The 13,019-nt window shown below is 47.6% G+C and overlaps 1 protein-coding gene across 1 annotated transcript; it reads left to right on the forward strand.

Annotated features, from left to right (window-relative positions):
- The first annotated feature begins 420 nt into the window (after positions 1–420).
- On the forward strand, positions 421–9,250 carry ZDHHC23 (zDHHC palmitoyltransferase 23). The gene is made up of 4 exons (XM_075000140.1): positions 421–826; positions 2,050–2,760; positions 3,554–3,721; positions 4,413–9,250. Exons 1-4 carry the CDS (start codon positions 672–674, stop codon positions 4,678–4,680), a joined length of 1,302 nt encoding a protein of 433 aa, XP_074856241.1. The 5' UTR covers positions 421–671; the 3' UTR covers positions 4,681–9,250.
- Positions 9,251–13,019: the final 3,769 nt, after the last annotated feature.

The following is a 13,019-nucleotide window of genomic DNA, read 5'->3' on the forward strand; positions in this document are numbered from 1 at the left end:
GGCGGGGTGGACAGCACCATTCTCTTCGCCGGGCGGCGCCCCCACCTGTCGCCGCACGCTTCAAGCGGGTGGGCCTCTGCCTTGACATGCCGGCTAGCCCCGCCCTACCCGCGCCGGCACTGGGCCGTCCCGGCTGACGCCAGAAGGGGAGGAGGAGAAGACGTTCGGAAGCGGCAGGGCCCAGTGAGTGGCGAGCGCAGGTACCGGCGGGTGGGGGCTGTTGCTGTCCGCTGGGAGGGGTGGCAGCGCGCGACCTGCTCGCGTGAGGCGAGTGAGTGAGTGACAGGGGGCGGGAGCCTGCAGGGTTTTAGCCAATCACAGCTGAGGGAGGGGGGAGTCGGGGTGTGAGCAGGAAGGGGCTCAGGCGGGGCTGCTGCCGGAGTGTGCAGACCCCACGCTACCCCCCCGCCCCCCAAGCTGGCTGGCCGGCCGGCACCAGGGCTGCTGCTGCTGCTCGGAGCCGGAGAGCAGATGAGTTGCCTCGGTGTGTGTTCCCCGCGGCCCCCGTCTGCCCCGCAGCCCCTGGGGAACTGGCTCCTGGCTGTTGTGTCGGAAAGAGCCGGCTGCTAACTTCCACCAGCGCCCGGGGAGCAGCGCCGGGCGAGCCGGTCTCCTCTGCACCCCGGCAGGCGTCTCCGGCTCGTGCTGGCCCCTGCAGGGATGCCCGAGGAATGAGTAGGAAACCCCGCAAAAGGAGGAACAAAGTTGCGGGGTCCGAGATGGAGGAGCCTCTGTGCTGCTGCGAGTACATTGATCGGAGGGGAGAGAAGAACCATCTGGCGGCCTGTTGCTGTGACTGCGAGGACCTTGATGAGGGTTGTGAAAGGTAAGGGAGCCTGGCCCTTTGTATGCCTTTACGTAAAGGGGCTCAAATGCTACTCTCATAACCGTAGTGTCCCTCCGCCCACTCTTTAGCCAGCTTCTTGGGAGAGGGGCACCATGCGGTCAGGCTCAGCTTTGGAAACCCAGTCTGTGTGTACTTGTTCCATTTGGTACTTTACATCAGATTGTCAAACAGAAGTAGTTGTCTGTCATGAGGGTGACAAGTGCCTGGGCATTTTGGGGGTGTCAAAAGTCTTCTTCCCAGTGGTGATAAAGATTGTGACAGGAGAGCTGGTTGGGAGTGTTGCAGCGAAGTAGGATCTCATGAGATCATTCGCATTTGTCAAACCCAAAATGTGTTGTGAAAATGTCCTTCCTTCAAAGAACTTTCACTAAACCACAACCGGGAGTCCTGCCTGCCTGATTCCTTCCAGCTCATGTGCAGGGCTGCTGGCTTGCAGGATCTGCAGCACTAGGTCAAACCACACAGTGTGGATGGTCCCAGAGCCAGAGATCCTTGGACTCCCAGACCTAATTCTTGTGTCTTTCAGGCCTGCTATTCAGTGGTGAGCACATGAAATTGACAAGAGTCATGTTAACTTCATTTGGCAGCATTCATGGGAAGTTTCAAAAATATTTTTGATTTTTGGACACCTCTGTTGTAGAATGGATTCCACTGAGAAACCATTCTAGCTAATCAAACCCAGTAATGATGAGCTCCGCTTTGGGAGATATGGGTGGTAATCTGGGAATGTTTACTGTTTTGTCCTCTGGCTCATGCAGGAGATTCTCTCTGAGAGACTCTTGGATCATGAGTTCTTTTAGAGGGGCACTGCAATTTGTTGACTTTGCCATGAGAACACCATTATATTACAACTGATCCCTGAATCAGATTTAGATTTTGTTGAAGTGGGTAGATGGAATCACAGAAGTTAGAAGGTGAAAAGGCCTATTATAAATAGAATAACCTTGCACTGGTCATTTGAGAGTTCTTTAAAAAGGCACAGCTCCTGTCCTAGAAAGATTACAGGCTATATCTGATGATCATAAAACACAAGAGACTAAAGAAATGGGAAGAGAAATGGGGAGTGAGAGTTAATGTGATTGAATTTTATGGGTTCTGAATATATCAGCCTCTCTGTAAGTACTAAGTGGGGGTGGGGGAAGGAGTAGACAGCATAGAAGTGTTTCCTGTATGTGAGCAGCAATCTGTGGTTTTCCCTCCAGGTGGCTGACGTGCAGATCTTTGCCCCCGGGAACTTTAGAGAGAATTGCAGACACCATCTTGGATCGCTTCCGCATTCCCTGGCTTAAGGGGGCCATAAAGATCAATATCAGCCTGCTCCCACCACTCGTCCTGCTGCCAGTCTCTCTCCACATAGCAGCTCTGCACTTCCTGTTGGCGCTTGTTATCCTGACATCCCTGCCTATCGTGGTGCTGTGGTATTACTACCTCACGCACAGGAGGAAGGGACGGACTCTCTTCTTTTTGAGCCTAGGGCTGTTCTCTCTGGGGTACATGTATTATGTGTTCCTTCAGGAAGTGGTTCCCCGAGGCCATGTGGGGCACACTCAGGTGATTATTCTGACCTGTGGGCTAATTCTCATGCTTGTGGCCCTGTCTCGAGCCAAGAGAGACCCTGGCTACCTTGCCAGCCAAATGAGTAGTGAGAAAGCACCATGCCATGGCAGCAATGACTTGCCAAACAGGAAAGTCCTGGGGAGCTCCAATGGGCTTCATGGAGCAGCTGTGTCTGGTATCACCAGCAGTCATGCTAAGAACAGTGATGCCAAGGGCTATTCAAGAATGTTGGCCGAGGGACTAGACAGAGCAAAGGAGGACTGGTGCACCAAATGTCAGCTGATTAGGCCACCCCGGGCTGGGCATTGCCGGTTGTGTGGCATGTGTGTAAGGAGACTGGACCATCACTGTGTCTGGTAGGTGCTGCGCACTTCTGAGGTTGTTACTAAGGTGAAATAAGTTTACTGTTCTCTCATCCAGGTGCTGCCAGTCAAATAAGGATGCCTGTTGGGTTTTGTGCCTTTCCTCTTGATACTGAGAGCTGTCTTTTGTCCTAAGTAGTGTGACATGATAATTAGTTAACTCTGGTGTAGGAGGTCCTGTTTCAAGACTAGTTTTTGGCCTCTGGGCCCTAGTCTGCTATGATATTTTAGGGAAATTTCCCACTGTTATTCTGGAACCAGTACAGTTCCACTGAGATGAGAGCTAGTGATTTAAGAAAAGGCTCAATTTTTTTTTTACCCCTGTTTAAACATGCACTAAGCAGGTATAAATGTGTGATACACTAGTTCTCCTTCAATTACTTCTACCACTGGAGTTGCATTGGTGCTACAGCAGCAAGGGGTTAGCCCCTAAAATTGTCAAGATCCTAGGGATGTTGGTGTGTGCGAACATCAAGCAAAGATATCCCCCTTCTCAGGCTTTCAGAAAAGGCTTGGACCCTCCCACTAGGCAGTCAGCAGGAAGTGGGAGGCTCTCCCAGAGCAAAACTCACATCGGCACCATCTGAATATGTTGTTTTTACTGTTCTTTCATCATTGGCTTAAATTGCTAGCCTGTGCCCTTGACTAAATTTTTGTGCACTCTGGTGCGTGTATTATAAAGAGACACCTTGGATCCAATTCTGTGCCAGTGAAGGGGGAGAGCGTTCTTGTTTAAGCAATGAAAGGAGAAAGTTATATAAAATGTTCTTTCCTTTGCCCTTTGGAGGATTAACAGCTGTGTCGGGGAGTGGAACCACCAAGCCTTTATCCTGGCGCTATCACTCTTCCTGTTCACCTCCATTTATGGAATTACACTGACCCTGGACAGCATCTGTAGGGGCCAAAATATGTTCATAGCACTGTTCTACTGCCCGGGGACCTATGCAGACTACAGGTGAGAGATCTTCTCAGGGAGTGGGTAAGAGGTGGGGGCTTCACTAAAGATTTGCTGGTGTGACTCTGAGTAGGTCACATCTCTGGATAAACTCATGCACGGCTACAAAAGGTCTTAGTGTCTGCCTCTCTCCCAGGCAAACATTAATGTCTGTACAGTGCTGACCCAAGAGACAGAACACCAGATTGAGACTCAGGAGGCCTGGGTTCAAATACTGGCTTTGGTGGTGACTTCAGTTTCTCTACTGTTTGGTGAGAATATTGACACTGCCATCCTGTGTAAAGCACGTTGAGGTTTACTGATGGCAAATATTATATAAGAGCCATTTTTTACTATGATGATGATTAGGCCCCAGCTTGGGCCTCAGTTTCTCCATCTGTAAAAGGAGGATAATACTATTGTAAAATACACGGCAATCTACTGGTGAAAAGACTGGTACAAGAACTGGGTATTATTATTGGACGTGTGCATGGCTATATAAATGCTAAGCATCATCATGATCAATGTTGTGGGGTTTTAATATCTGTACAACTCTATGGAGTCATCTGATGAAAAGTGTCCTAGGAGATGTGGAAGGGAACAGACGGGAGATGTTACCAAGGGAAATCTCTCTCTACGTCTGTGAAGCTACAGATTAAAACAGGTGTGCCCACGCTAAATAGCTTCCTTCCCCTCTTTCTCAATTTCCCAGCACTGCTCTGTCATTCACATGTGTGTGGTACTGTACCATTGTCACGGCTGGGATGGGCTACATCCTTCTCATCCAGCTACTGAACATCAGCTACAACATGACCGAGAGGGAAGCTCGTCTGGCTCTACGGGAGAACACCGGGCGCAGGCTTCTGGGAGGGATTGTGGTAGACACAGGCAAGTATAACCAGGGTTTCCTGTACAACTGGGGCCAGTTCTTGACCTTGGGGTCACCCACTCCACAGCGCTCTGCTGAAGACATCGTGTGAAACCTTCTTTCCCAAAGTGACGTTCTGTGGAGGTGAATGGCTCCTTCCACAGGGATCCCACCACCGTTCCCTACTGACATGATGAGATGGGCCCAGCCTCCACTGGTGTCTGTAAGAGTCGTTAAAGGACAGATAGATAGCTCTCGCACGCTAGAGGTCAGAAGCAGGGCAGAAAAATTAAGCCATATGCACAAATGGGAAGAAACAAAATCATGCTCCTCCCCCACCTGCTTCCACACACAGAAAGTATGCACAATTCAGCAAGTTTAACAACGACAAGGCTTTGACAATGTGGTATAATCCACATGTGGATTTCAGAGCCAAAGTAAGCAAATGCTGGGCTTTGGGCCTCAGTTGGACACTGGAGGGGTGAGGACAGTCCCCTCTCTTACCCTCATGTGGCATTTCACAAAGGATGTGATACCATGTGCTGATGAGATAAACTGATGTGCAGCAAAAGCAAGCCATTCCAAAAGACAGGATCACAATTTTGATGGACCAAAGGGAAGATATTTAAAATGAGCTTTGTCTTGTGGTAGCTTCACGAACCAACTAGGACCTCTCTTCTCTCCTGTGGCTTGTTTTTCAATCTGCTATTCCACCCCATTCATAAAGCTGCAGCAGCTGTTAGTGCTTCTATTAAGTGCCTTTGTGAGCCATACACCTACAAGGCTCATTGAGATCCTGTCCTCTCAGTGTGCCCCTCCCCCCCCCCCAAAAAAAAAAAAAAGGCTACTCTGCCTGTGTGTGAGTCAGGGCTGGTCTCCCCTATGTGCCAGTGATTTCTTCTATCTGCTTCTCTGAGTTGATCCAAGGGCTTAACTCCATTGAAATATTTTTGTTCCCTTAGCAATTGCTATCACCTCACAGCTGGTTAATATTTTTCAAGTAAGTTATTTTCCAAGTAGCTGTTAAACATTTTGGGGACTATCCAAGGTGGCAAGTAAACAGACCCTTTGCTGCTGCTGCTGCCTTGTGATCCTTCTTGTTGTGAAACAGGAATATAGTACTCATGGGAGATGGTGCACAGCTGAAGTACAGCAGCCCACCTCCTTCCCCTCTATTTTTGAGAATGTGCTCTACCTCCAGTAGCCCAGTTTCACAAAGGAACTGGAAGGGGGAAAAGAGGATCAACTTGGAGGCCTGGGGATGCTTGAAGGGTTTGTCAGATCTCTCAGAAGAGTGCTAAATGAAAACATTGCTTGCAACGTGGTTATAGCTATGTTGGTCCCAGGATGTTAGAGGGACAAATCTTGTATTGGACTAGCTTCTGTGGGTGAGAAACAAGCTTCCAAATTTGTCAGACCTGAAGAAGAGCTCTGTGTAAACTCAGAGATGTCTCTTTTACTGACAGAAGCTGATCCAATAAAGATATTTCTTCATCCACTGTCTCTCTCTCAAATGAAAGTGTTGGCAGGGGTTCCTGTGGGTTCCACTTTAGCTGAAATCACAAGTAACATTTTATTTGGCAGATCATATTCCAAGTCCTCTGTGTGTGTGTTTGTAAATACTACTGTAATATGATGTGCCTAGCTTGATAAGCCTTGGTCTCTGAGAGCTTTGGAGTATGTGGATCTGGACTTAGATGCACAACTGGTGCTGGAAGGAATTTCATTCGTATTAACATGCACCCATACCACATAAATAACAGTCATTAGCCCCCTTGGCTGCAGACAGACCAAGAATTGACTGGAGACTTGAATTCCCCTCCCCTTGCTTAGAGGTTATCTCTTTAGAATAGGGTTGATAGTGTTATCAAAGGATGAGTGCAGGGATGATGGAAAAGTTTTCCCTGCTGCTGTCTGACTGTACGTTCAACCCCAATCTGTTGGTCTCGCACCTTTCACCATCAGCTTACTTGTGCATGATAAATTCCCAAGTTCAAGTGGGTATGCCCCTCTTAGCACTATTCTGTTGCTTCCTAAAGCAGTATATGCAGCTTTTGTGCGTCAGAGTGTAATTAATGAGCCTTCGGAACTGCTGTGCTCAGAGACCAGTTAAATGGAGAGGGATGCTGACCTGTGCAGTTTCCTTTTTCTGATCACTTTAAAAGGGAGAAACCTCTGTCTCCAATCAGAGGAAGGGAGAGAAGAAAATTAAGAAATGTGGAGACCTCTGGCCCTTTGTCTTCATATAAGTGAGAGAAGAATCACGTGGCTCACAGTAATCATGCCAGTGGACAAGTATGATAGTCTGTTTTCCCCTGCAATTGGTATTATAGCAAGAGCTTGCCTCAGTGCTACTTAAATGCAAGTGTAGTAATTTCCATAGCGGAAATACATGGTGGGGGATGGGGGGGCATGGAAGCCTAGAGAGAAGGGTTCTACCTCTGTGCGGTGGGAGCTTGGAAAGGTTGAGATAATGTTGCTTTCTGGGCAGAAAAAAATACGCTAGCATAGAGCACAGAACTAGGACTAACTTCTCCAAGCTTCAGTTAAGCCGCTGTGAAGTGGGAATAAAATTGAACGAGCGTGTGGAATTGGAGTTGCTCAACTGAGTGTCAGGCCCCAATAGTGCTTCAAGCGGCTACAGGCCTGTGTTTTTATAGCAGAAAGATCTGAGTTCTGGCTCTAATGAACGTGAAGTTCTAAATGACCATAGAATGCACTTTGGTGGCAAATGCAATGCCCTATGGCCACTTTCTCGTTTACAGTCCTAATCTTCCTCAGAGAGGACTACCTCATGAATGTCTTTGGAGACGGAAAGCACAATGTTAACTTTTTGCTCTGTTTGGTGCCCAGCACAATGGGATCCTGGCATGACTGGGGCTCCTAGTCATAATCGTAATAAATAGTGATATCGGGAAGTATGACCATGAAAAGGACAGAACAGCATAAGCTTCGTATTTACTCTGTTTTGCAACTTCCTTTGAGTCTAAGAAGGAAAATGCCCCATTTCCATTTCTGTTAAGGATGCATTATCTCGCATGCTTTGTTTAACCTTGTCTCATTGGACTAAAGCCAGGCAAATTTATGGCAAAATGTTGCAATCTACAACTGTAGTGGGCATGAAGAGTGTTTCAGGGCTGTGAAAAAGGGATAGACATACAGCTGGTGCAATAAACCAGGGCAGTTTGGGTGAGGGATAGTCATTAAGAGTAACAGACAGTGAGCATGCTGCATTTGACAGACAAGCTGCAGGTTGGGCACCCAACAGGATCTAACAATTGCTTACATGTAACTTCCTGAGGGCAGGGAGCAGTCAGAGACCTGTCTGTACATTGTTGTGCATATCACAATTTAGAAATCACTACCATTCTGGCCCAAAGTCCCCCAGGAGCTGCAGAAGAGGGGGGTCTAGAGCTGGTAAAAGACCAGCATATTTTTATATTGATTTTCCTGGCTTTCTAAGGCAACATTTGGAAATGTAATACATTTTATCCTGCTTTGGTAGCATCTCTCTCAGAGACTGTGCGCTATTGAGTGGGATTCATTTTACAGACCAGGAGGAATTTTAAAGAGAGAGGATTGTCATAATAGTACTAGAATTGCACAGATACCTGCTTGGTGAATTTAGTGAAGGCTGTTGCGACGTCAGACGTGTGGTATGTGTGACAACTTGGCACTCCGCCATAACTGCCTCTTCTAAATGGTGTATTTGTACTCTGGTAGATGAAGTGACTTTTTTAAGGCTATTTCCTGACTGTCACCTTTACTCCAATGACTTAAGTCACTGCTGACCAAGAAATGATACTGCTAAATGTTCCAGCCGTTTCTGACTCCATGCTCTGATGGTGCTTTTCCCTTCAAAATCGGCCGCTTTCGAGTGTCTTAAAAATCACACGTTGTAAAGTTTCTTCTTTAGACAACAAAATACTGCCTGGTGTCTTACCTATCGCAAGCTGCATAGCTTCCTTCTCTGGATAAATGCTTCACTAGAATAGGGCGTGCATGTGATTATGGACGTATTTTCTCTTCTCTCCTGTGTTTTCAACGGCAACAACTGCTCCCTAGGACCTTCTTCCATTGTGGGGAAGTTTGTCAAGTGAAAACACTGTAAGGGACAAGGAACGACCCTGCCTGAAATCAGGACTTGGACTTCAAGAGTTTACGTCATTAGGGAGATGGTTTTGAGAATGGAATGAAAAATACAGGCTCTGAAAGTAGAACTGTTCCTAACTTGGATGTTTTTCTGAAGTGCCAGGAGGGACCCTAAATGTGATGTGTTGTGTGAACTTTATTAAAACGCCTCTGAAAACAGTGGGGATGTTGTTACGAATTCAAATAAATCAAAACTCTCTACCGTGTGGTCTGGGTTAATTTCTGGCAGGTTACAGTGCAGATGAACTGAATGCTGCCAGCCATTCATACTGGATTACAGAGACGTGCCATCACTCCTCACATCCAGCCAGGTCAGTAGTCCTACCGGGATCTGGAGGTGGGTGGACATCTAAAGGACTGTCTCCCAGCCTCTGGGGAGGATCCACTGAACCCAGGAAAGCAAATAATTAACAGGATAAAAAATAATTACAGGGTTAGGCATGATGGTCAAAAGGCTAAACTGGGGGTACTGGTAAGGGCACCAAGCTGTGAGCTCTGGACAGCACTGAATGCTCCTCAAAACTGTCCAGGAAGCCAGGGGCCACCACAAACCAGAATTCTGTCCAGTTGCAGGAACAAAAATAGGTCCCTCAGTCACAGGCTGCTACTTCAGCCATCTGCTGCACCCTGGTTTTATAAATATCTCTCTTGGGCAGAGCTAGGAGGAGGCTGATGAGGAGGTCCAGTGATTTTGCTAGGCCATGGCTGGGATGTATCTAAATCAATAGGTGGGAGAAGCACAGCCAGAACCTCACTAAGAGATTCTGGAGGAGTGGAAAGAGGGGCTGGAACCTCGTGACTCAAGGTGGACGTGGGCCAGGGTCTCCCTCGTGCCACAGAAGGGGCAAGTGTCAGAGACAGGGTGAACTATACTCAGGTACGTGCCTCTGCTCACAGCTCCATAGAGGATCTTCCAACTGATGTTCCCAGTGAGATGTGGGACCAAGGTGGAGTACTGACTAGCCCACCAGGGCTGCCTACCCACTGCTACTGGTAAGAGGTCCCTCCAGTTGGTATCTGGTCAAGACGTGAGAGTGGAGAAGTGAAGCAGGTGAAGCATGCGCATGGACAGATGGTATTTCAGCATAGTTCAAAAGGGTACTGGCTGCAATGGGTGCAGCCAGGTCAGGACAGTAGTGACTGAAAGCCATAATCACCCAGTGGCTGTGAAACAAATTTGTCTGTTACGGGGAATCTCAGCCTAAGTCCCAGGGAGTAAGCAGCCAGAGCATGACACCACCACCACAGATGGTGTTTCCTGGCCCTGTCACTGCTCGTCTTGGACGCAAAACAATTGAACTTCCCTGCTTACTACGAGGCCAGGATTAATGCTCTTACCCCAAGAAAACACCATGCCTTGTTGCTACTTGTCCTATAGCAGCCCCAGGGACTGAGGACATCATTCTCTAAATAAACAAAGCCATAAAAATGATATATAAATATGAGCTAGTCTCTTCTGTGCTCTGGTTGGGACTGACATGAAACACTGGGTGGTGTTGGCAAGTGAGTATATTTTAATCCTGCACATATTCCAGGCACCCACTGAAAGGGGACGTGCTCTCTGAGGCTTGTGGAGCCCCCTTTGTTCTCAGATCCCTTGCAGGATTCACCCATGTGGCATTCTGTCTTGCCATTTCCCTTTGAACATTATACTCATTGATGACAAGGTAAATTGGGACCTGGCTTCATTACCAGCTAGACATGTGCTATGGCTATGTTAGGCATTTCCCCCCTGCCATCAGTTCGTCTCCAACGGTGGCAGGAACTAAAATAAATAGGGGTCTTGGTACTGGCCACTGTTTTAACTAGTCTTCTCTCACCCTGCTTAGACCAGGCCGTTAAAAAAAATACAGTTGTTGTGCCTATGAGTATCTTCTAGTGGCACCACGTGGGTGGGAGATTTTTAAGGAAAATGCTAGTGTAGACATAATCTAGGGACTGCTCCTGGAGCTGAAGCCTGCACTGCCACCTGCTCTTTGCAACTTTCATTCAGAAAGTGTTTGTGCTGTGTGTGTGGGGTGGGGGAGGGGGAGCAGTTCCATAGAAATACCTTTCAATGCTCTGAATTCATTCTAGGATAATGGAAGGAAATGCTTTTTTTGCCGGTGGGAGGGTGTATCTGGCTGTGGAACAGCTCCCTTCTAAGCCAGTATTGGCAAGGGACTGGCAGTCAGGAGTTAACTAGGCCAGGAGACTAGGCTGGTGCCCAGGTGGTTTTCCATATTGTAAAAGACTTAAGTTTCTACCATTAAATTCGGCATTAGTTTAAGCTTTAAAGCAGGAGACAAACTCTAAAGCAGTCACGAACCCTTATTCTATTTCACCGCATGCCAAAAATGTCTTCCACCTCACATGCTTGGTGGGAAGAGTTTGATGAGCTAAAGCTTAAATCTGGAAAACCTTAACATCCACCCAGAATGTTTTGCAGGTGTCCTGCCCACTCTGACTGTAGCCTTATCAGAAAGAGCCTGAGCTCTGGCTGCTGTGTGCACGGTTCTTTTGTTTTTTTCAGGTGTTTGGCTGAAATCAGCAAGAGGTAAGGTCTGCTTCAGAAGAAAACTGCTGTTATGCCAGTTTCATCCCTGTGAACATTAGTCCCATGGGCTGTATTTCTAACATTTCCTAGCGCTAAATTAATCTGAACTGATAAATTTTAGACTGTGCAAGACATCACTGCAGCAGTCCAGGCCTACGTAGACACCTGAAAAAAAGCTAAGCACTGCCCCGTGACATGGTCTCTGCATGTATTCACTGAACTAGAAAGTATACCAGAGAATGGGTGAGTCTGCTGAACTAATTGGAAGGCAAGGAAGCACTTAAGAAGGCTGAGAATGCTGAAGAGAACCTAAGGCCCACAGGTCAGGCATGGCCACTGGTTTGAGGCGCCTCTTGATTTGTGTGCTCTCCCTGAGAGACATTATTTTCAGAAGTGGTGCTGAACAAACTCAGTTAAGGGCTATGCAGGCCCAGCTCAAACCCAAGCTATCCCAAATCAGGCATCCAAAAACTGAACCTGTTTCAAGCCACAAGAGGGGTTGGTTCAGAAGAGGCTATTCCAGACCCTTTTGTTGCCACAGACAGGATCTGAGTGGATGATTAGCCTCCTCCAGTACAGCAATTCCTGTGTTCCCACAACTCTCTCTAGAAAAGCCCTGAACTGTCCTGTCACCACCTGCCTGCAGCTCTACCCTGCAAAAGAACCCAGTGTGACCCTGCCTTTCAGCTGCTTTGTCATCTCACTAATGCAACTCTTTTAACCTATGCTAAAACCTCAGCCGTAGCCACAGGAGCAGGAGAACAGACTGTTCCCACGTGGCAACTTCCTGACTGGCGAATGAAGACAGCAAGCTGAGGGAGGATTAAAATATCCCCTCTATAAAAAGGATGCCAGTAACCTGAGAACGGAAGGGCTGTCCCTAATGCATCCTAGTATGCAGACACTGCACGGGCAAGATCTCAGCAGGGCAAATCTGCACCCAGAAGCAGAACTGCTGCTGTTCTATCATCACACATTAGCCATGCATGCACCAAGGAGTGGAGGGGTGTCTGTAAATTGCACCACCCACTTCAACTTGGCTAGGCTGGTCCTACACTTTTCCCCTCTATCCATGTCCACTATCTGTCAATCTTCCTTCAGAGGAGAGCTGATCTCTCCTGCAGTTCCCACACAAGGTAGCACCCCCACCCACCTCCTTCCAGCTGCTACTGTCTCTCACAATCTGACCATTGTGCTTCTAGCTGATTCCTACCACACTCACCTCCATTCACACACCTTCAATTCCTTTCCACTCCTACATAAACGCCCACGACTCAACAGCAGTCAGGTCTGGAATCAAGATTTGAGCAACAGGGTGTGCCTTTCATTCCTTAGCATTTGGAAAGAAGGGAGAGGAGGAAAAAGTAGGGAATGACAGTCAACTTGTCAGAAGAGAACTAACAAGTTGACTCCCTGTCACAGGACAGGGTCTCCTTTGTAACTTATGTTGCTCTCAATGCAGTCCTTGCATGCAAACAGCCAAAAGTCTGAGAAGAGCGGAACCCTTGTTTCCAGCTTTGTTAGAGCAGCGTAAGAGACGCAAATTCCAGTCTCCAAGTGCCTGTGTCTATGGGTCAGGTGGTCAGAGATGAGTACTGTTAGTAAGAATACCCCAGTGGAGCTCAGTAGGTATAGCAATCACACCCAACAGACAGCCCTATTTCTTAACTCAGTTGTTACACTGTAACCTGCTACAGCTTACTCTTGACTAGGATGTAAAGGGACTGTTAGCTCATTAGCAATAAAGACAAGGCAAATTGTAC

Source organism: Carettochelys insculpta, chromosome 1, assembly GCF_033958435.1.
Source record: "Carettochelys insculpta isolate YL-2023 chromosome 1, ASM3395843v1, whole genome shotgun sequence".
NCBI lineage: Eukaryota > Metazoa > Chordata > Testudines > Carettochelyidae > Carettochelys > Carettochelys insculpta.

Excerpts from the sequence above, each read along its gene's own strand:
- ZDHHC23 (XM_075000140.1), top strand. The coding sequence starts at position 672 with ATGAGTAGGAAACCCCGCAAAAGGAGGAACAAAGTTGCGGGGTCCGAG. Across the intron at positions 2,761-3,553 it reads CTGGACCATCACTGTGTCTG|GATTAACAGCTGTGTCGGGG; the intron begins GTAGGTGCTGCG and ends TGCCCTTTGGAG. Across the intron at positions 3,722-4,412 it reads GGGACCTATGCAGACTACAG|CACTGCTCTGTCATTCACAT; the intron begins GTGAGAGATCTT and ends TCAATTTCCCAG.